This window comes from Saimiri boliviensis, chromosome 5 (genome assembly GCF_048565385.1).
Source record: "Saimiri boliviensis isolate mSaiBol1 chromosome 5, mSaiBol1.pri, whole genome shotgun sequence".
In the NCBI taxonomy this organism is placed as follows: Eukaryota; Metazoa; Chordata; class Mammalia; order Primates; family Cebidae; genus Saimiri; species Saimiri boliviensis.
Window position 1 is genome coordinate 9,816,052 of NC_133453.1, and position 24,205 is coordinate 9,840,256.

At 42.4% G+C, this 24,205-nt stretch overlaps 1 protein-coding gene across 3 annotated transcripts in view; it reads left to right on the forward strand.

Moving 5' to 3' along the window:
* The window catches only part of PDE6D (phosphodiesterase 6D), a 58,186-nt gene extending 36,913 nt beyond the window's left edge, over positions 1–21,273 (forward strand). Inside the window, exons 2-6 of one of the 3 annotated variants that reach the window (XM_074398857.1) lie at positions 8,791–8,971; positions 13,652–13,754; positions 14,989–15,114; positions 15,830–15,935; positions 20,667–21,273. In XM_074398857.1, the coding sequence (XP_074254958.1) occupies positions 8,957–8,971; positions 13,652–13,754; positions 14,989–15,114; positions 15,830–15,935; positions 20,667–20,748 (432 nt within the window). In that variant the 5' untranslated portion in view covers positions 8,791–8,956 and the 3' untranslated portion in view covers positions 20,749–21,273. The remainder of the gene's footprint in view (positions 1–8,790; positions 8,972–13,651; positions 13,755–14,988; positions 15,115–15,829; positions 15,936–20,666) is intronic. The other 2 variants (XM_003930607.4, XM_010341161.3) reach the window with 2 other exon arrangements.
* The last annotated feature ends 2,932 nt before the right edge of the window (positions 21,274–24,205 follow it).

Genomic DNA, 24,205 nt, shown 5'->3' on the forward strand with positions numbered 1-24,205 from the left:
GCCCTATGGTCATCATAACACTTGATTGGGTTCCTGAAAGGCCACTCAACTCTTTTGATGTTGCTAATGTTTGAAGCCTTATGAGGGCTTCAAACAAGAGTGTGCAAGCTGACCAGAGTGCATAGAGATGCCTACCTGCATAGTATATTCACTGTGCCTTGATGAGAATGGGTGTAGGAAGGAGTGTAAAACAGAAGGGGGAAAGGGAAAAATCTTTGAGCCACAACGTAAAGAACTTTCAATACTAAGCTAAGAAGTTAGCACTTTCCTCTGAACAGTGAAAACCTGTTGAAGGTTTTTGAAGAGGAGGTAATGATATAAGCCAGTTTGTATTTTAGGACTGGAATGCTAGTCACAGTGTATTAGATTGTAAAAGCCAGACTGGTGGGTTTTTAAAACTTTTTGTTATTTAATTTATTTCCATGCAAAAGCTTATCTATGTGAAAGCTAGTGGTTTTTTATATTTTTACTTTTTTGAGACGGAGTCTCGCCCTGTCACCCAGGCTGGAATGTAGTGGCATGATCTCGGCTCACTGCAACCTCTATCTCCTGAGTTCAAGCAATTCCTCAGCCTCCCAAGTAGGTGCAATTACAGGCACCTGCCACCACACCCAGCTAATTTTTACATTTTTAGTAGAGATGTGGTTTTACCACGTTGGTCAGGCTGGTCTCAAACTCCTGACCTCAGGTGATCCGCCTGCCCCAGCCTCCCAAAGTGCTGGGATTACAGGCGTGAGCTACCTCGCCCAGCTGAAACAGCATTTTTAACAAAGTCATGAAAGCACCCTTTGAGAAACAATGGACTAGAGACTGAAGGAGAAAAATAAGTTGGGAGGCTGTTGGACCAACAATATAAAAGAGAAAAAATACCTTAAAAGAACTCTTGACATCTCTCAAAAGGAGAGTAAAAAAGAAAGATTAAAAAAAAAAAAAAATTCTTGACAGCAAGTGCAAACAGTAGACAACAATCATTGCTTGCTAGTCATTTTCCTCCAAAAAAGACTGAACACAAGGGAGCCTTCATTTAATTTGTTTTCAAGTTAAGATACTCAGATCTCTCAAATATAATTTCTGCTTTGTGTATGTCTATCTAATAGTATATATAATACAAGTATAAATTAGAATTAGGTCTTATCTCTAAAACAGAAGAGGGTGAGCAAAGAGATGAAGATAAGTATATGAGCAGCACAAAAGATTGCAGCAGGTTTTCTAGAAATTACAAGGTTTTGAGTGAATAAAACTCAAGTCAAACATTAATACAAATAAGCTTTCGGTTTTGTTTTCCTTTTTGAAGATTTTAGAGAAATAAGATAATATACCCTTCTATTTATTTTTTATTGATTTATTTTTAAGATGGAGTCTGCCGGGCGCGGTGGCTCAAGCCTGTAATCCCAGCACTTTGGGAGGCTGAGGCAGGTGGATCACAAGGTCAAGAGATAGAGACCATCCTGGTCAACATGGTGAAACCCCATCTCTACTAAAAATACTAAAAATTAGCTGGGCGTGGTGGCGCATGCCTGTAATCCCAGCTACTCAGGAGGCTTAGGGAGAATTGCTTGAACCCAGGAGGCGGAGGTTGCGGTGAGCCGAGATCGTGCCATTGCACTCCAGCCTGGGTAACAAGAGTGAAACTCTGTCTAAAAAAAAAAAAAAGATGGAGTCTTATTCTGTTGCCCAGCCTGGAGTTCAGTGGCAAAATCTTGGCTTACTGCGACCTCCACCTCCTGGGTTCAAGCAATTCTGCTGCCTCAGCCTCCTGAGTAGATGGGACTACAGCTACCTGCCACCACACCTAGCTAATTTTTGTATTTTCAGTAGAGACAGGATTTTACCATATTGGCTAGTCTGGTCTCAAACTTCTGACCTTGTGATCCGCCTGCCTCAGCCTCCCAAAGTGTTGAGATTACAGACGTGAGCCGTGGCGCCTGGCCAATATATGCTTTTATTAGAGAATTTGAAGTTGTCCATAAAAAGTCACTTCCATAATTTGCCTTTTTCAATCCTGAAGAATTATGGTATAATAATGTCCTACACTTGTGTATATCATGTTTTATAATATCTAAACCATTTTTGTAGGCGTTTCTTATAATCCCAGAATAATTGTAAGGCATTCATATTATCTGTTGTTTACAAATTAAATCTCAGGCAGGTTAAATGACTGATCTAAGATCACAGCTGCTACATAATAGAAGTGAGACTCCAAAACAGATGTTCTGCTCCAAACCAACTGTATTTTCCCCTCTCTCAGCTTTTCCTTCTGACTATAAACTAGCATGCCCTATGGTTTCTGTCTTCCCCTGTAACTCAAATGAATTCCTGAGACTTACATGTAAGCATATCAAATAAATATTTTTAATCAGATTTCCTAGTATTGAAATATTTTCATCTTGGCGATAAAAATTTAGGTATCAGAGCACAGTCATATGATTTTTTTTTAAACCCAGCTGGACTGATATAAGTAATTGAGTAAAACAAATGGGGAGAAGAGATAAATCTGTAGTGCATAATTCTAAGTAATTCATATAGTTGTTATTTATCCTTCAAGGAAGTAGAGCATAATTCCCTACCCCTTAAGTTGTGCCAGGTATAGTAACTCCCTTCAAAAGAGAACAGTAGGGAAAGGAGAGGAAAAGAGTAACTTCACAATGGAAGAAACTGACAAAGACTACCCTCAACCAGGTGATGAGGTTAACATCAATAGTGATCAGTCATGTTGATAGCATGCATCCTTGATGTTGATGTGATAAAAATGACACTACCTCTGCGGTCTTCCTCCCAAAAAAACCGTAACTTCAGTCGAATCATAAGGAAAACATCAGACAAATACCAGCTGATGGATACCCTACAAAACACCTGACCAGTTCTCCTCAAAACTATAAAGGTCATAAAAAACAAGGAATATCTGAGACTCTCCCACATCTCAGAGGAGCAATAGTATATCAACATTGGTTCATTAGTTGTGACAAATGTAAGATGTTAATAATAGAGTATAACTTCATGTGGGGTAAATGAGAACTCTACTATTTTGCAACTTTTCTATAAATCCAAAACTATTTTTGGCTGGGTGCATTGCTCACACCTGTAATCCCAATAGTTTGGGAGGCCAAGGTGGGAGGATCACTTGAGCCCAGGAAGTTGGGACCAGCCTGGATAACATAGTGAGATCCCATCTCTATAAAAAATGTTTTTAAAGATTCGTCAAATGAAGTAGTAAGTGCCTGTAGTTCTAGTTACTCAGGAGGCTGAAGTAGGAGCATCAATTGAGCCTGCAGTGAGCAGTGATTTCAACACTGCACTCTAGCCTGGGCAATGAAGACCCTGTCTCAAAAAAAAAAAAAAAAAAAAAAAAACTATTCTAAAACAAAAGGTTTTTTTTTGTTGTTGTTTTTTAAGTTATATAGCTGGGCACAATGGCCCACACCAGTAATCCCAGCACTTCGGGAGGCTGAGGCAGGTAGATCTCCTGAGGTTAGGAGTTCGAGACCAGCCTAGCCAACATAGTGAAACCCCGTCTCTACTAAAAATACAAAAAATTAGCTGGGCATGGTGGCCGGCACCTGTAATCCCAGCTACTTGGGAGTCTGAGGCAGGAGAATCGCTTGAACCTGGGAGGCAGAGGTTGCAGTGAGCTAAGATCATGCGATTGCACTCCAGCCTTCGCAACAAGAGCAAAAATCCAACTCAAAAAAAGTTATATTTTAAGTAGAATAATTCTTGGTGAATTGTTATGAATTGAAATGTTTTAGATTTTTCCATCCCTAAATTGGTAATGAGGATTTGGGGTAATATCATTAGAGGATTATCTCAGTATGATTAAGAAGTGTCCAGCTTGTGTATGAACTGTTTTGAAGAAGATGAGTAAATAAGTTCTTTGGTTCTAACTAAAGGGAACCCATAAAATTATCAGAATAATGTCCAAATAAAAGGTAACCCTGAATATAATGCAATCTCTTCTTTTTCCAGTGAAAAAACATTGTTTAAAAGTGATGTGAGGCCAGGCATGGTGGCTCACTTTTGTAATCTCAGCTCTTTGGAAGGCCAAGGTGGGCAGATCACTTGAGCTCAGGAGTTCAAGACCAGCCTGGCCAACACAGTGAAACCCCACCTCTACTAAAAAAAAAAAAAAAAAAAAAAAAAAAAAAAGATTAGATGGGCATGGTGGTGTACACCTGTAATCCCAGCTACTTGGGAGGCTGAGTCAGTAGAGTCACTTGAACCCAGGAGGCGGAGGATGCAGTGAGCTAAGATCACACTCCAGCCTGGGCAACAGAGCAAGTGAGTAAGACAGAGTGAGTGAGACTCTGTCTAAACAAAAAAAATTGTGATGTGGATGAAATAGACATATATTTTCACATATATTAACTAAGACCATAAATGTTATCAAATAATATATGAATTTTAAAATATTATCTCCCTCTATACCACCTATCATTTTATATGAAACATATTGCCCTAATTTTTTAGATGCAACTTTGACATTAATACCTGTCACATTATAGGTTGTATTAGTTTGTTTTAATGATGCTGATAATGTCATACCTGAAACTGGTGGGAAAAAAAGGTTTGATTGGACTTAACAGTTTCACATGGCTGGGGAGGCCAAACCATATCATAGGTTGTCAGTAAACATGTATTGAATGAATAAAAGAATGAATGATAGTTTGATATCAGATATAGGGAGGGCCCTGGGTTAGTCTGTGAGGATCCACTTAAAGTCTTTTTTTTTTTCCTTATTTTTAAATTTTTAAATTTCCTATTGTATATTTCAAAATACCCACTTGACATCCCAGAAAGTCTTTGACTAGGAAAGTAATATACCAAAGATGAAGTGGAATTTAGGCTCTCCTCAGAAGAGACAGAGATAATCACAAATTGTCTGTCCAGGGGAGGATAGCCAAGTGTTGGCATGGAGGCAGAGAAGGAGCCCCAACTTAGAAATTAAGCACATGTGCATTCAAAAACCACTGTGGACTCAGTGTTCCCAAGAACCTCTCAGAGGAGGTGCCACTGACACCAGGACCTGAGGGTGTGAAGAATAAGGTCAAGAGTACGCAGCCTGTCTGGCGCAGGTGAGAAGAGAAAGAGGTAAGTGGTTTTTGTGCCTAGGGCATAGTGATTGAGGGGCCTTGTAGACCATGGAAAGAACTCGATTTTTTTAAGTGCAGAGGAAAGCCAGGGATTGACACCTAACTTGTAGTTTTAAAAGACCCCTTCCTTCTGTGAAGAGAATGGAGAAGAAGGCAAGAATGAAGGAAGGAAAATCAGTCAGAATGCTAGATGGGAGACGATAATGAATTAATTCTCATTGATAATAATAATAGCTAACACATGTATTACTGATGCCAAGGACTGTCCTAAACACATTTTATGAACCAGCTCATTTTAAGTATGCTCTTCGATTAGCACCCTCTTTCATTCTTAAAAGTATCATAATTTGGATGATAAATTACATGAAACTGTGAACCAGCCAATTAATATTTTCAGAGGGACTTAACACTTCAATGCTTAGTCTTCCTCCTCTGCTCATCAATTTCAAACTGTCTTATGAAACTCACTAACCCAAACAGCTATATAATATTAAAGTAGGAAGAAAATTGTGTGAGATCTCATCTTCAAATTTTCTGAGGCTCCTCTTTGTTGCCGTCTGTCCTGGTGCTCTCTCTTATTCTGAGTTGTATGTGGGCCTTTCTGTTTGGGTGTTTTTCTCAGTCTTTTTTACCCTTCACTCCCTGCCTGTGTCTCTGCCTCTGTGTGTGTCCCCCGTGTTTCTTTTCTCTTTCCCCTTTTTGTCTTCCCTTTCCCTCCCACTCTCTATTCTCTTACTCTTGATTTCTCTTTCTTATTTCTTCAACTGGCAAGTGAGGTACTGGCATGTACTGTGGACCTGTTTATTATATAAAAATTGATGTTGACCATTTCCATTTAAAACTAATTAAGATTCTCAGAACCAGTGTACTTATTTCAAAATACTCCTAGATAACTGTTAACAAACTAGTTTAACAGGGGTGTCCAATCTTTTGGCTTTCGTGGGCCACATTGGAAGAAGAATTATCTTGGGCCACACATAAAAACACTAACAGGCCAGACGCAGTGGCTCATACCTGTAATCGCAGCACTTTGGGAGGCCAAGGCAGGTGGATTGCTTGATGTCAGGAGTTCAAGACCAGCCTGGCCAACATGATGAAACCCTGTCTCTACTAAAAATAAAATTAGCTGGGCATGGGTGCAGGTGCCTGTAATCCCAGCTACTTAGGGGGCTAAGGCAGGAGAATCACTTGAACCTGGGAGGTGGAGGATCCAGTGAGTTGAGATTTCACCACTGCACTCCAGCCTGGGCAACACAGCAAGACTCTGTCTCAAAATAAAAATTAAAAAATAAAATATAGTGACGATAGCTGATGAACTGAAAAAAAAAAAAAAAAAAAAAAAAAACGTTTTGAGGAAGTTTACAAATTTGTGTTGAACCACATGCAACCCAGAGGCCGTGGGTTGGACAAGCTTGGTTCAAATCCTTTTATTATCCTGTTTTCTAGTTTTACATCTCTCAAGGAAATTTGCCTAGTGCCCCATTCATCTAACTGGTTTCTTCTGATCCCCAATCCTTCCCTTCCCATTCTACCACCCATCTCCCTCACTGCCTTCTATACCTCAAGTCTGCCCCCAGCTCCTGCACCAGACTGCATCTAAATCACACCAGGTCACAACTATTCTGTAAGACAAGGATTTGTGTAACCTGTCTGGAGCCAAGTGTCACCCAGTTCTTCCATCATATTCATGGAATATTTACTTCCTTTTTACCTTCCCTAACACTTAATACTTTGCAAACTATTGGTTTTGTTCTGAAGCTTATTTTTAAGATATTCTTACTTTTACATGTAAGAGTACTTCTTTATGTTTGCCTTATGTTTACCTTGTTGCATGTTAGAGGGTACCAGGGCCCACTCCTGTGTAAGGAGGAGGCTTCCCATAGGAAAGGAGTGTTCCTCTGTGCTCATCCTTAATGTAAATCACCAGAGAGCTTTTAAATGAACAAAGACCTGGCTGACCCAGAGGGTAGAATTTATAAATAGACTTCCAGCCCCTCCTTTAAAGCCTGTCCACCTAATCCTCCTCTCAAGATTGGAAGTGACTTGACCTTTGAGTCTTAAAACTCAGGCTTTTTTTCTCTGAAAAATCTGGTTAGCAATACGCTGTTAAAACAATGTTTTTAGCCAAATGATGACCAATCATCAACACTTGCCTTTCATTTCTAGCATTTTTAGCCAAATGTTTCCTCTCTTTTTTTTTTTTTTTTTTTTTTTTTGGCTCCTCAGAAGACAACTTGAAGTTTCCTCTTTTGAGGACCAGCTTTGCTCATTGTTATTATTTTAAGACACCTACCTTAATAACTTTTATTTCTCTTTACTAGTAGACTGTTGTGGATTTGCATTTTATAAAGCTGCATTTCTGCCATAAACTAAGAGCTTCCTTTTCACCCCTAAAATTACAGAACTTGGGGGGCCTTCAGTAGCCTCAATCCCAATATCCTTGGATGGAGCTCTCTTTGTATTTCTCTAATGCTATATTGAGGATAAAATCTTACAAAACGTGTTAAGGATTAAAATGTGCAAGGATTATAAAACTAAGCACATGATATAGATACTGGCAGATAATTTTCCAGATTAGGGCACAGGTAGGAACTGCATAGTTATTGAACTGGCCAAACATATAAATATATTTTATAAAATATATTTTTATATAATTCCCAAAAAGATAAGCAATTAGGGCCAGTTGCGGTGGCTCACACCTGTAATCCCAGCACTTTGGGAGGCCGAGGCAGGCGGGTCACCTGAAGTCAGGAGCTTGAGACTAGTCTCACCAACATGGAGAAACCCCATCTCTACTGAAAATACAAAATTAGTTGGGCATGGTGGCACATGCCTGTAATCCCAGCTACTCAGGAGGCTGAGGCAGGAGAATTTCTAGCCTGGGAGGTGGAGGTTGCCGTGAGCCAAGATCACACCATTGCACTTCAGCCTGGGCAACAAAATCGAAACTGTTTCAAAAAAAAAAAAAAAAAAAAAAAAGATAAGCAATTAAGTCCTTAACCTGACTATTTATAGAGAAAAGACACTCATGTTGTAAAAATCACTTATGTATTTTTAGCTACTTCTCTCCCTTGAAATAGGGGGAGCTTAAATTCACTCTTCACTAAATACCAGATAGAAGACTAATTTAAAATGTCCTTCTTTTTATCATTTAATGTATAAGTTGAAGAGTAAGTCCTGGCCCCAGGCTTTCCTTTCCTGACCTCTGCCAGTTACAGTAGTGCTTTTTCTGGAAAATCAGTCTGTTCCAGCTACAGCTTTGTGCAGCGGCCCTTTCTCCAGGACTTTTCTAGTTTGCTAGAATGTCTCACCTGCCTGTGAGCCTGGAACTGTAGAAGTCGTTTTAGTTTTGTTTAGTTTTATTGTTTAATTTAAGAAAATCTGATGTCTGTGTTGCTGTATTGGGTACATAGGACACTGTCTTCTGTGAAAGAATCAAAAGCTTGTTCAGAGCAGGTCGAATGAGGACTGTGTCTTCAGAAAACCTTGGGCTTAGCTGCCTGGGACAGTTTAGATCTGAGCTCAGAGGGGATTGATAGAGCAGTAGTATCTGTTGTTTTCCTTCTGCAGTTGGGAAGCTTTCTCTTAATTTACAGAGACCCTGGGATGGGTGAGCATGTTTGTAGTAATTATAATTGTGAGACATGACCTAAGCAAGTATATGAATGTGCTTTTGAATTTAATTGTTTATTTTTTTAAATAGTGGAATTTGAAAATATGAACCAGAGGAAGGCAGATCACATGGGTGGAGAGGAGCAGCACTGTCTGAAGATGTAATGAGCGTGGAAGAGCTTTTTAGGAATTGCACACCCTGAGAGGGGAGTAACACAACCATTGTGGCCTGAAAGTGAAGGTACATTCCTTTAGGGATGCCCACAAGCAGGGTGAGTGCACAGACGGCTTGACTCCTCATCATGTTGCAGGCACTCTGCTGAACAATACTTGGTTATCTTTTGGGACTTTTCTTGTATAGCAACAAAACCAGAGGGTAAAATGTAGTGCCATTGCACACATGATGATTCCAGTCAGCTGTATTGTTTAGGGTTCTCCACTGCAAGCTATTCAAACAATGGGAAGGGATATCAGGTTTTCAGAACTGCCTGCAATTTGAAGGACAGGGCCTGCAGCAGCAAAGACCACACAGTAGGAAAGGGCAGGTTGGCATACTCCTGCTACCCCTACCCTGAAGAACTGCCAACTCCTCCACAAGACCTTGTGTAATTATAGCTTCAGGACCCCAGAACTGGGCAGCAAATGTCCAAGGCTAGGCCTTCTTGTGCTCACCCCAATTATACCAGGCCTGGGAAAAAAGGATCTGGCCTTTCTAGCTGCTGTAGTACAGAGCGGTCACTGCCTTCCACAAGGAAGCAAGGATATAAGGTGCTTTGAGAAGAGAGTTTGATTACAAGGTAACAAACAGAAGGAAAAAAAAGTGTGGCCAGGTGTGGTGGCTCATGCCTATAACCCTAGCACTTTGGGAGGCTGAGGCAGGTGAATCACAAGGTTAGGAGTTCGAGACCAGCCTGGCCAACATGGTGAAACACCGTCTCTACTAAAAATACAAAAAATTAGCTGGGTGTAGTGGCAGGCACCTGTAATCCCAGCTACTTGGGAGGCTGAGGCAAGAGAATCCTTTGTACCTGGGCGGTGGAGGTTGCAGTGAACCAAGATCGCACCACTGCGCTCCAGCCAAGGCCACAGAGTGAGACCACATCTCAAAAAAGAAAAGAAAAGAAAAGAAAAAAAGACACACATAAAGTATATCTATGTTATATATATTTATCTGAAGCTCAGTCTCTTTCCAAATATTAACCATCTTTTGCAGACTTAGCCTCTGTGCTTGCATAATATTTTCTTTTCCTTTAATGGTTTGTCCATTTCTTTAAAACAAAACAAAAAGCCTCAGGACCCTCTTCTAAAATTTAGTCTTTATTTTTATTAAGTTGTATATGTTCATCATTTAAAGAATCACAGTCTACCTAGTTTCTAATGAAGAGCACCACTCCCTGTACCACCCCTATTTTCTACTCACCAGAAAAAACTTTTCAATTCTTTTTAGCTTATTTGGTATTTATCTTGATATTTCCAAAAAGCAAATTGTGGCTATGTCTTAATGATTTCATTTTAGCATTATTTATCCATTTTCCACTATGGAAAATGACAGTTTTGTTGTTTCTCAACATTTCGTGTCTGACTATCCATACATACTCTTGTTCCCTCATCCTCCCAGGTAATTATACTGGGCCTTAGCATGTACTCTCATTGTTATGACTGCATCAGCACTACTTGCAATGAAGCCATGTGTTATACTATGACTACTTTTTTCTTCCAGTACTACTTTTGATTTTTCCTTGATATCAGTAATTGGATTTTTGTCATTTGCTTAGGCTTTCTGTGCTTCTCATCAATTTGACGCCAAAATCTCCCCCTAATTGTATAAATCTCCTTTCCATATAAACACAATAGGTATTCTATGAATTTCATCTTTTTAAAAGAAAATCTCAGCTGGGCACGGTGGCTCATGCCTTTAATCCCAGCACTTTGGGAGGCCAAGGCAGGTGGATCACCTGAGGTCAGAAGTTCGAGACTAGCCTGGCCAACATGGTGAAATCCTGTCTCTACTAAAAATATAAAAAAATTAGCCAGGCATGGTGGTGAGCACGTGTAATCCCAGCTACTTGGGAGACTGAGGCAGGAGAATCACTTGAACCCAGAGGTGGAGGTTGCAGTGAGCTGAGACCGTGCCATTGCACTCCAGCCTGGGCAATAAGAATGAAACTCTGTCTCAAAAAAGAAAGAAAGAAAAATCTCTTCCTGAGCTTTCTGACCTGCTCTAGCCTGGACCCTGAACTAGTCACTCTGCAGACCTGCTAAAGAGCTACTATCTTGGGATCTTCCTTCCTTGTCACTCAGGGGACTCCCTTCAGCTGTTTGTTGCTTCCTACATCCCATGTCATCCCCTTTCTTGGTTTTCTCTGTCATTTTGGTGAAGCCATGCTATTCTTAGTTTCTTGAGAAAGTAAATATTTTTTAGTTTGTTTTAGGAATTGTTTTTCTGGGATTTTTTGTTTTTTGTTTTTGAGCTGGAGTCTTGCTCTGTCTCCCAGGATGGAGTGCAGTGGTGCAATTTTGGCTCACTCCAACCTTCACCTCCCAGGTTTAAGAGATTCTACTGCCTTAGCCTCCCGAGTAGTTGACACTACAGGCATATGCCACCACACCCGGCTAAATGTTTTTGGATTTTTAATAGAGACAGGGTTTCACTGTGTTAGCCAGGATGGTCTCGATCTCCTGAGCTCGTGTTCCACATGCCTTGGCCTCCCAGAGTGCTTTACAGGCGTGAGCCACTGCATCTGCCTCCCTGAGAATTTTAAAGGCCCTGCTCAATTGTCTCCTATCTTTCAGGGTTCCTACTGAAAAGTCTGATTCATTCTGATTTTTTTTTTCCCATTATGATTTGACCCTTTGTATAATGACTTGTTTTCCCTCTGGAAGCTTTCTTTTTTTTTTTTTTTTTTTTTTTTTTTTTCTTTCTTTTTGAGATGGAGTTTCACTCTTGTTTGTTGCCCAGGCTGGAGTGCAATGGCACAATCTTGGCTCACTGCAACTTCCACCTCCTGGGTTCAAGCAACTCTCCTGCCTCAGCCTCCCGAGTAGCTGGGATTACAGGTGCCTGCCACCATACCCAGCTAATTTTGTGTGTGTGTGTTTGGTAAAGGCAAGATTTCTCCATGTTGGCCAGGCTGGTCTCAAGCTCCTGACCTCAGATGATCCACCCACCTCGGCCTCCCAAAGTGCTGGGATTATAGGTGTGAGCCACCGCGCCCAGCCAGCTTTTGCTTTTCTTTGTCTTTAATGTTCTGTAAATCCACTATGATGTGACTTGGGTATTTGCTAGACACTTTCTTTTCTTTTCTTTTCTTTTTTTTCTTAAAGGGAAGGAAGTGGAGGACTAGACACTTTCAATCTAGGAAATTTTCCTGAATTAATTTATTGATGCCACCCTCCCCTCAGTTTTCTCTGTTCTGTCTTTCTAGAACTTCTGTTAGTTAGACATTGGAACTCTTGGACTTTTCTCCAGTTTTTGTGCCTTTACTCTCCCTTATTTTTTCAGACAGAGTGTCCCTCTGTTGCCCAGGCTGGAGTGCAGTGACATCATCTCGGCTCATTGCAGCATTGATTTTTGTGGGCTCGAGCAATCCTCTCACCTCAGCCTCCAGAGTAGCTGGGACCATAGGCATGCACCACCATGACTGGTTGATTTTGTATTTTTGTAGAGATGAGATTTCACCATGGTTCAGCTAATCTCAAACTCCCAAGCTCAAGGAATCCACCCGCCTTAGCCTCCCAAGTACTGGAATTACAGACATGAGCCACCATGCTCAGCCTGCTCTCCTATCTTCTATCTTTGCCTTTTTTGTTCTGAAAAGATTCTTCAGTTATGTCTTTGTCTTGAGTTGTTTGGTCCTGCTATCAAAATACGTGTGTTTCTAGAGTTCTGTTCGTTTTTAAATTGGTATTATTGACTCATTTAATGTATCAAACAATACAGAAACTAGAAAATATAAATACTTAGGTTAGAAGGCATTTTCTGACAGAGAATATCAGTTGACCTGCTTCATAAGTTGCAACCTCAAGCCAGAGAAATCCACCTAAGATATACACAATTTTATTGTATCAATTTTTAGTGTCTGTAGAGGTTATGTCATCTCTCTTTTCTTTTAATGCTCCTTTTTACAACGTTATGTCTTTATCTGTAAGCCTCTTTTTTTCTTTCATAATAAATGCTTTCTTGAATTTCTGGCGATACTTGGCTATCTTCTCCTATTTAGAAACAGGGCACTCGGAGGCTGAGGCAAATAGATCACATGAGGTCAGGAGTTCGAGACCAGCCTGGCCAACATGGTGAAACCTCATCTCTATTAAAAATACGAAAAGTAGCTGGGCATGATGGCATGCTCCTGTAATTCCAGCTACTTGGGAGGCTGAGACACAAGAATTGCTTGAACTCAAGAGGCAAAGATTCTAGTGAGCCAAGATTGCACCACTGCACTCCAACCTGTGTGACAGAGTGAGACTCTGTCTCAAAAAAATAAATAAAAGGGGGTTCTAAAAAGCGAGTTGAGAGTTGTGCTTGTGGGTGAAGTTTATGGACTGTGGCCTTCACTATGGAGTGATCTTCATGAGTTGTTTCCTTGGGATACATCTGATACTGTTTCTTTAGGCGTTTTATCTTGGTTGGTCAGATCCTGTTGGTAAATTTTAAATTTTGCACTGTTCATTTTTAATTCAGTTTTAAATTTTGCACTGTTCATTTTCTGTCACTTTCTTGCAATTTCCAGGTGTGTGCAGTCTTAGGATTCTTATAGATAAAAATATCTTCTCTAGGTCTCTGCTTCTTCCTTTAGATGTCTTTTTGACTCTCCTACACATTCTGATCTGCTTCCATGGCAATGAGCAGTTTTGACAGACTTTTTAAAAAGTAAACAAGAATTGGTGGGAGCAACCATGAGACACCTAGAGAACAAAGTGGGAGTCACTTTCAGTGCCTTATTTTTCCTTAGTCATATTTGATCAGAAATTGGATGAACCTTCGGGATGCTGAAACAGGGAAGATACTCTGGCAAGGAACAGAAGACCTGTCTGTTCCTGGTGTGGAGCATGAAGGTACTTTCCAACCCTTTGCCTATACGGGGCTGTCACCAATGCCAGACAAGGGCCTGGGCATCAGAGAGCTAAGTTAACACATACCTAATAGGCTGGTGAGCCCCTCAAGACACAGCATGTTAATCCATGTGTTGTTGACAGTTTCAGTTACTTTCTTTTTTTTTTTTTTTGAGACACAGTCTCACTCTATCACCTAGGCTAGAGTGCAGTCACGCGATCTTGGCTCACTGCAACCTCTGCTTCCCAAGTTCAAGCGATTCTCCTGCTTCAGCTTCCCAAGTAGCTGGGATTACAGGTGCACGCCACCATGCCCAGCTAATTTTTGTATTTTTAGTAGAGACGGGGTTTCACCATGTTGGCCATCCTTGTCTTGAACTCCTGACCTCAAGTGATCTGCCCGCCTCAGCCTCCCAAAGTGCTGGAATTACAGGCGTGACCCACCACGCCCATCCCAGTTACTTAATGTTTCTTTCTCCCACTTCCCAAAACTTATTTTGTGCTGAAATTTTTACCATTAGAACATATCCAAAGATATAAACTAAGATCTCAACTTTTTTCTCCAAAAGAAAATTTTTCATTTTTATCTCCCTCAAGTAAAAGATAGGGTTTAGGCCGGGCGCGGTGGCTCAAGCTTGTAATCCCAGCACTTTGGGAGGCCGAGGCGGGTGGATCACAAGGTCGAGAGATCGAGACCATCCTGGTCAACATGGTGAAACCCCGTCTCTACTAAAAATACAAAAAATTAGCTGGGCATGGTGGTGCGTGCCTGTAATCCCAGCTACTCAGGAGGCTGAGGCAGGAGAATTGCCTGAACCCAGGAGGCGGAGGTTGCGGTGAGCCGAGATCGTGCCATTGCACTCCAGCCTGGGTAACAAGAGCGAAACTCCGTCTCAAAAAAAAAAAAAAAAAAAAAAGATAGGGTTTAAATCACCAGAAGAGAGTAGAGAGAAGATACCTATGCAGCCCCTTTCCTGATGAGAGTAGCTAGATGAGGCCCTTAAATGAACAAAATCTGGTGTTCTGTGAAGATCTAGTATCTTTCAGATACAGGTGACCAATTGGAGAACTCTGCCTTCAGCCACACAAAGTATAATACACTTACCAAGGCATTATCTAAAATGTAATAAATAAAGTGTTGTCTAAATCAGCTGTAAGAAACTCCCAGAAATCTGAAGCATCATAGTCATGTGGTTTTCATTTAGAGTGGCTTCAACATTTGTTTTTCTCTTATCAGCCCGTGTTCCCAAGAAAATCCTCAAGTGCAAGGCAGTGTCTCGAGAACTGAATTTTTCTTCAACAGAACAAATGGAAAAATTCCGCCTGGAACAAAAAGTTTACTTCAAAGGGCAATGCCTAGAAGGTATTCTGCTGCCTACATGCCTGAAATCAGGGCTTAGGGCGACCAGGACAAAAGGCACACCAGTGAACTAAAGCAGTGCTTTGATAACTCCTTTTACAACTCAGTTTGTGGTAGGGTTCCTACGCCCTGCAAGACTGGGGATCCCCAGTGAAAACAAACCAAAACAAAGCTGGCCAATATAAGGGGCTTTGAGGTCTCTGACACTGGGAGCATGGGTGGTGCCTGGTTTAGGCACTGACGTTGTATTGTGATATGGTCATGGAGGAAGCTGCTGTGAGCAGGGCCTAGTACAGTGCTCTACATACAGTATCATACAGATTTGACTGGCAAGGCCACTCTGCATTGAATTCTCACCAAGCAGTGTAAGAGGGCACATATGCCCCTTTGAGCTAATTCCAGGTGAATTTAGCTATGTATCTATGTATAGTTCACATCTAGCCTACCTCTAAGAAAATGCTGCTTATATTATATCCTGCTTGCTGGTCCTAGTCCTTTAGACCTCAAATCAGGAGAAGCAAGCCTTTGGTGTGGTTCAGAGGACAACCTAAAGGAGGCTTCCCTGTCTTTCTTTATGCCTCTGGTCTGGGAGGTTGCTGATAGCTTCCTTTGGTGGTTTTCAGGGTAGAAAGAGGCTCACTGTAGAGGAGGGAAACAAAGAGCCCTTAAACTTTATACCGGGGCACCTGCTCACCCAGGCTTTTCCTTCTTCCTTCAGAATGGTTCTTCGAGTTTGGCTTTGTGATCCCTAACTCCACAAATACCTGGCAGTCCTTGATAGAGGCAGCACCTGAGTCCCAGATGATGCCAGCAAGCGTCTTAACGTGAGTGAGCAGGTCTCAGGAAATTATGAAGTGTGTCTAGAAACAGGCATTCCAGGCAAGTGGGACTCCTGGTGCCATTCAGTGGGCAGAGAGTTCAGCTGAGAAATATAGTAAAGGAGCATCCAAGGGTATCTAGGTTTCCAAGTTCCTGACCTTTTTCATATGAAAAAGACAGTGTGATAAAGTAGAAAGAATAAAAAAAAATCTTTAGACCAGATTTAAATTCTTGATTCACCGTGACTACCTGTGTCATCTTGGGCACTAATATACTTTTATTTCTCTGAGCCTTAGTCTTTAATCTCTAGACACAGAATTAATAATTCTGTCTTACAGAGATGTAATGAAGATAAAATGAGATGACATGAAAGGAGACTGCCTTTAATATATACCAAATCTATGTTAATTTGCTCTCATTCCTGACTATCATACTCTGGTACCTCTGTATTTTGTTTAGATCACCTTTAACAGAATCTGGCAAAGACCTATTAATAATTCTGTTTTCCCCAGCACTTTGGGAGGCTGAGGCGGGTGGATCACACGGTCAAGAGATCAAGACCATCCTGGCCAACATGGTGAAACCCCATCTCTACTAAAAATATAAAAATTAGCTGGGCATGGTGGCATGCACCTGTAGTCCCAGCTACTTGGGAGGCTGAGGCAGGAGAATTGCTTGAACCCGGGAGGCAGAGGTTGCAGTGAGCCAAGATTGCATCACTGTACTCCAGCCTAGCAACTGAGCGAGACTCCATCTCAAAAAAAAAAAAATAATAATAATAAGCTTTTGAGTATAATACTTGGTTACAGTTTTTTGGCAAATAGCTCACCATATTTATAGCTTTACCTCCTCTTCAAAGAATAATTCGTTTGTCCTTTGTCCAAAAATACTGTCAATAACTTCTCACCTCCCATTTTCTGTGGGAAGGATGTTAGTCTCTCAAATGTTACAGTAATAGTACTTTCTAAAGAGTTAGTCCCAAGTTAACTCTTGGCATGGTGGCACATGCCTGTAATCCCAGCTACTCAGGAGGCTGAGGCAGGAGAATTTCTTGAACCCGAGAAGTGGAAGTTGCAGTGAGTCAAGATTGCCCCACTGTATTCCAGCCTGGGTAACAGAGTGAGACTCTGTTTAAAAAAAAAAAAAAAAAGGCCGGGCACGGTGGCTCAAGCCTGTAATCCCAGCACTTTGGGAGGCCAAGGCGGGTGGATCACAAGGTCAAAAGATCGAGACCATCCTGGTCAACATGGTGAAACCCCGTCTCTACTAAAAATACAAAAAATTAGCTGGGCATGGTGGCGCGTGCCTGTAATCCCAGCTACTCAGGAGGCTGAGGCAGGAGAATTGCCTGAACCCAGGAGGCAGAGGTTGCGGTGAGCCGAGATCACGCCATTGCACTCCAGCCTGGGTAACAAGAGCAAAAAACTCCATCTCAAAAAAAAAAAAAAAAAAAGTCCCACAGATAAATTGTGTAATATTGGATCATCTCTTTCAACAGGTCCTTTATGAAAGCCATATTGAATCTGTTAAATTGAGGTTATTTACTTTTAGGTTTTTTGTTTTTTGGATTTTGTTTACTTATTTATTTATTTTAGAAACAGGGTCTTGCCATGTTGCCCAGGCTGGACTCCAACTCCTGGGCTCAAGTGATCTTCCTGCCTCAGCCTCCTAAGTAGGTAGGACTACAGGCATGTGCCACCATGCCTGTCTCTACTTTTTACTTTTTGGGGGTTTTTTTTCTTTTTTTTTTTTGAGATGGAATCTCTGTTGGCCAGGCTGAATCTCGGCTCACTGCAACCTCTGCCTCCTGGGTTCAAATGAATCTCCTGCCTCAACCTCCTGAGTTGCTGGGATTACAGGCACCTACCGTCACACCCAACTAATTTTTGTATTTTTTAGCAGAGATGGGGTTTCGCCATGTTGGCCAGGCTGGTCTTGAACTCCTGACCTCAGGTGATCTACCTGCCTTGGCCTCCCAAGGTGCTGGGATTGATTACAGGAGTGAGCCACTGCACCCAGCCCCTTTTTAAGTTGTTTTTTTTTTTGAGATGGAGTTTCACTCTTGTTACCCAGGCTGGAGTGCAATGGCGCGATCTCGGCTCACCACAACCTCCGCCTCCTGGGTTCAGGCAATTCTCCTGCCTCAGCCTCCTGAGTAGCTGGGATTACAGGCACGCGCCACCATGCCCAGCTAATGTTTTTTGTATTTTTAGTAGAGACGGGGTTTCACCATGTTGACCAGGATGGTCTCGATCTCTTGACCTTGTGATCCACCCGCCTCAGCCTCCCAAAGTGCTGGGATTACAGGCTTGAGCCACCGCACCCGGCCCCCTTTTTAAGTTTTTAATAGTTTTTTTTTTTTTTTTTTTTTTTGGAGACGGAGTTTCGCTCTTGTTACCCAGGCTGGAGTGCAATGGCGCGATCTCGGCTCACCGCAACCTCCGCCTCCTGGGTTCAGGCAATTCTCCTGCCTCAGCCTCCTGAGTAGCTGGGATTACAGGCACACGCCACCATGCCCAGCTAATTTTTTGTATTTTTAGTAGAGACGGGGTTTCACCATGTTGACCAGGATGGTCTCGATCTCTTGACCTCGTGATCCGCCCGCCTCGGCCTCCCAAAGTGCTGGGATTACAGGCTTGAGCCACCGCGCCCGGCCCCCTTTTTAAGTTTTTAATAGTTTTTTTAATAGCCAGATGTGTTGACACTTGCCTATAATCCTAGCTACTTGGGAAGCTGAGGCAGGAGGATTGCTTGAGTCCAAGAGTTTGAGATTAGCTTGAGCAACATAGCAAGACCACATCTAAATTTTGTAATAGAAGCAGGGCACTATGAATCACGCCTGTTATTCCAGCACTTTGAGAGCTGAGGCGGGTGGATCATGAAGTCAGGAGATTGAGACTATCCTGGCTAACACGGCAAAACCCTGTTTCTACTAAAAATACAAAAAATTAGCCTCGTGTGGTGGCACATGCTTGTAGTCCTAGCTACTCGGGAGGCTAAGGCAGGAGAATCGCTTGAACCTGGGAGGCAGAGGTTGCAGTGAGCCAAGATTGCGCCACGGCACTCCAGCCTGGGTGACAAAGCAAGACTCTGTCTCAAAAAAAAAAAAAAGTTAATAGAATTTTTTAAAAGTTTTAATGGTTTTAAAAGTAGATTTTTAATTACAATGGTCACTACTTTTATATCCTATCAGCCAGTCAGATTTTGAGTACCTTATTTACCTGTTTAATATAATTAATTACCAGCAGAAATGTATCTGCTGGTAATTAATTACCCTGGGAAAGTACAGTAGTTTATGAAAGCAGGGTTTTTTAGATTTTATTAAACTTCATTTGACTACTTCTTCAGCAGGCCTGATTTTTTTTTTTTTTTTTTTTTTTTTTTTTTTTTTTTTTGAGACAGTCTTGCTCTGTCACCCAAACTGGAGTGCAGGGGCACGATCTTGGCTCACTGCAACCTCCGCCTCCCGAGGTCAATCAATTCTCCTGCCTCAGCTTCCTGAGTAGCTGGGATTATAGGTGCCTGACACAATGCCCGGCAAATTTTTGTGTTTTTTTTGGTAGAGATGAGGTTTCTCCGTATTGGTCAGGCTGGGTCCAGGCCTGATTTCTTTCAGGTACTAAAACCATTAAGTCTGTGATAACATTTTTAGGTTAAGTCATGTCATGCTTTTTAGAGCACCCCCAAAATAGTTCAGGTACTCCTCAACTTATAGTGGGTTTACATCCTGATAAACCTATCTATCATAAGATGAAAATATCATAAGTCAAAAATGCATTTAGCATCCTCATAAATCCATTATAAAGTTGAAAAATAATAAGCTGATTCGTGTAAGTAGGGGACTAGCTATACTTAACTTTTTAGAACCCCCAAAAACAGTTGCCCTAAACTCAGTTCAAGTGTAATTTGGTAAGGTTATAGTCTATCCCATTTTACAAATAGGAGCACTGAGATATCCACCCAAAAAAATAAAATTCTGCCCTCACAATACAGGTGCATCATTTAGTGTTCTTTAGTTGTAAATCATAGAAACAGGCTCTGGCTAATACAAGAGTTGAAAGACTAAGGGGGAGACCTGGGGCGGCTTGGAAGATGCAGGGGACAGGAATTCCTGGATGGCTTCCTCAAGAAGCAACTACAGGAAGGATCTTGCTCAAGCGAAAGAGTCTGATTGGGCTAAGTTACATCCTCTGTTCACCCTTTTGCCAGGTGAGTGAGGGGCCACTCACTTGGCATATGGACTGGAGGAAGGGTAGTTCCCAAATGAAGAGCAAGGTGCTGTTATCCAAAGGCAGGAAAATAGACACAGGCCAGACCAAAGTCCACTATAGTGAGTACTGTAGGGAAGGATACTGCCACTGAGGTCTGCAGGCTTCTATGTGTAAACCAGCCAGAGGTGTCCATGAATGCGGTATCAGAAAGTCAGTCGGATCTATAAGCACCCTGTGTGCAGAGCACTCTACTAAGGGCTTTAGAGTGTATCAAGGAGTGGAGAAATGCTCTCACTTCTGATTTGTGAGCTTGACAGAGATAAATCTAACAACATAAGTTAAATGTCACATTAGACTTGTAGCCCCATATAGACAAGGATTTTAATGTCCCTAAGCTAAGGCTCTGGGTGGGTGCATGTCCATTGGCCTAGGAATCCAGATAGAAACCACTTTGTGGAAATGAAATCCTGTGCCTAACATGATCACTCTCTTTCTTTTGCCCTCTGTTTCTCGTCTTACTTACAGTGGGAACGTTATCATAGAAACAAAGTTTTTTGACGACGATCTTCTTGTAAGCACATCCAGAGTGAGACTTTTCTATGTTTGAGAGAAGAATATGTATGCATTTCAAGAATTTGGGTTTTTTGGAGGGAGGAGGAAACTGTTTACTTTTTCCCTCCACACGTTTGGTTTTTGACAGTTCCACCCCTAATTCCCTCAACAGCAGAACCTACCTGCAGCCACCAGGGGACCAGCTCTGTGTAGGTAACCAGATGGCTCTTTTTCCCAAGCCGCCATCTTCCAGCTGACCAGACTAAACTCCCAACCCCAGACCAGGGAAGGGGACAGGTCTCAAGTCCTTTCCAGTGTATACACAGGGAACAAATACATACCACAAACCAATAACTGTACCTGTCACCCTTCCTGACTCCTCCTTGGGCCCTACAGGCTACACATCTACCTTTGGCCCCTGGTTTTTGGAAAAATTCCATGTTCCTGACCCACGTTTAGTTTTTTTTCCTACCATTTCTATTTCATACATTCTCATACATTTAATTTGTAAAATAGACTGTGATATTATTATTACATAATGTAATTAAAAATACGAATTAAAATATTCCTACAGTCTTTAGCATGGCACTGCTTTTATCTCTCCTTTTTCTGGAAAGTGAACCTGGCTGCATGATGGGAAGAAACCAAATATAAGATCCCAACCGTATTTTACTCCAGGAACGGAACTGAAAGATCTTGTTCCTGAGTGCCACAGTTACTACTTTCCAAAATTGTGCAACAAACTTGAACCAAACCCATGACCTTAACATTTGTCTTTTAGACACAATTTTTAATGATTCTTTCCCACAACATACATGCACCCTTTGTTTGTTTATTGTTGTTAACTTTTTCTATTTGTTTACAGTATTCATTTGTTCAAGAAGTTTCCAGAAAGGGCAGTTCTAAGCTGGTAGAGTAGGGACTCTTGTACTCCTAAATGAGACTAGAAGCTACAAAATGAAGAGATCTCCATGAACCTAACTGGAGAACAATGGGAAGGCCTCTGGGCTGGGAGAAGGCTGGGAGGCCTTTTAAGACTGCCGTCATTTTTGGAAACCAGTGTGGGAGAGGAGGGATTACAACTGGCAGTGTTTTCAGGTCTGACATAAGAGAGAACACCAAAAAGTGTTCTTACCTCTGAGCTACCAGTAGCCTTCACTGTCTTTTTTTTTTTTTTTTTTGCTGTTGTTTTGTTTTGAGACAGAGTCTCACTCTTGTTGCCCAGGCTGGAGTGCAGTGGCGCAATCTTGGCTCACTGCAACCTCTGCCTCCTGGGTTCAAGCAATTCTCCTGCCTCAGCCTCCCAAGTAGCCCACCACCACACCTGGCTAATTTTTTTGCAATTTTAATAGAGACGGGGTTTCACCATGTTAGCCAGGCTGGTCTTGAACTCCTGACCTCAGGTGATCCACCCACCTCAGCCTCCCAAAATTCTGGGATTACAGGCATGAGCCACTGCTCCCAGCCTTCCCTCACTGTCTTTTATAAAATACCAACAATTACATGTTTTCCGGTTACCAAAGCAGTAAGATCTGAGGCCAGAGGACAGAACACACCAGAGGTATGGCTCTCTTTGGTGTGGCTCTTGCTCTCAGATTTCTGTTTACCTTTTCTGTCTATTACCTGAGTCTGTTTGCATCTGTGGGTGGGGAGGAGAAATGGTACATTTTTAATGTACTAGCACCATCTTTCAATGATGATTCAATTTCTCATATTAGATCTGTTGTCTTCAAAAGCTATTTTTTAAATACCAAAGGTTGGATGGAAAAACAAGGTGAGCCAGACACGGTGGCTTACGCCTGTAACCCCAGCACTTTAGGAAGCCAAGGCAGAAGGATCGCTTGACCCCAGGGGTTCAAGACCAACCTGGCAACAATGGTAAAACCCAGTCTCTACAAAAAGAAGTAATAATAATAATACATAAATTATCCAGGCATGGAGGTGTGTGTCTGTAGTCCCAACTACCTGGGAGGATGAAGCAGGTGGATTGCTTGAGCCCAGGAGGCAGAGGTTGCAGTGGGTTGAGATCATGCCACTGCACTCTGGCCTGAGTGACAGAGCAAGACCCTGTTTCAAAAAAAGAGAAAAGAAAAAAACAGGCTGGGCGCGGTGGCTCAAGCCTGTAATCCCAGCACTTTGGGAGGCCGAGGCGGGTGGATCACGAGGTCAAGAGATCGAGACCATCCTGGTCAATATGGTGAAACCCCATCTCTACTAAAAATACAAAAAAGTAGCTGGGCATGGTGGCACATGCCTGTAATCCAAGCTACTCAGGAGGCTGAGGCAGGAGAATTGCCTGAACCCAGGAGGCGGAGGTTGTGGTGAGCCGAGATCGCGCCATTGCACTCCAGCCTGGGTAACAAGAGCGAAACTCCGTCTCAAAAAAAAAAAGGAAAAAAAAAAAAACATAGCCAGGTGTGGTGGCGGGCACCTGTAATCCCAGCTACTCAGGAGGCTGAGGCAGGGAGAATTCCTTGAACCAGGGAGGCTGGCTGCTCTAAGGGAATAAAACAAAAGTGTGTGCTTCAGGGACAGTACTAATTGGGGGCTCCAAGTAGTGTGGGTGGGACTTGAACTGGTGGGAAGGAAGGCTGAATGCTAGGAGGAGAAGGAGGGAAATGGTGCAGGCCTGAGTAAACACAAGCAAAAGGAGAGGACAGTGGAACAGTAGGGACGAGGACTCTTCTAAAATCAAAGTCACCTCTTGTGTGGTAGGCCTTGATGCAGGCCCAGACGCCTGGAGATGCAGCTTTTTCTGGATACACTGAAGGCCACAGAATGTTCCCGGAAAGCGATGTATATAGACCAGGCTTGGCACAGTCGATGGCCACTGATTTTCAAACCACTGATGGGCACCTCCCCACCCCAGAGATTCTGATTTAGCAGGTGTGAGGCCCAGAAATCTGCGCGTTAAAGCCACCAGGTGATTCTGATGCAGGTGGTCTATGGACCATGCTTTGAGAAATACTGGTAGAGGCATTTAATATGTGTTAGAGACATAGATGTGTCTCTAACATGGGGATGGCTGCAGGACAGACCGAGGTCTCCAAGCAGCTTGCTTAAGGAACGGAGTCCCATCTCTGACCTGTACAAGCTGAGAAAGAGAGTTCAGCTGCTCAGGGTAATCAAGAGGGGCTTCAGAGTCTGTATAGGGGAGGAGAGTGGGGAAGAATCCCAGGCTGCACAGCCTTGGAGAAGGAGACTTGCGAGAAATAATAAGATTTCTATTTAGGCCGGGCGCGGTGGCTCAAGCCTGTAATCCCAGCACTTTGGGAGGCCGAGGCGCGTGGATCACGAGGTCAAGAGATCGAGACCATCCTGGTCAACATGGTGAAACCCCATCTCTACTAAAAATACAAAAAAATTAGCTGGGCATGATGGCACATGCCTGTAATCCCAGCTACTCAGGAGGCTGAGGCAGGAGAATTGCCTGAACCCAAGAGGCGGAGGTTGCGGTGAGCCGAGATCGTGCCATTGCACTCCAGCCTGGATAACAAGAGTGAAACTCTGCC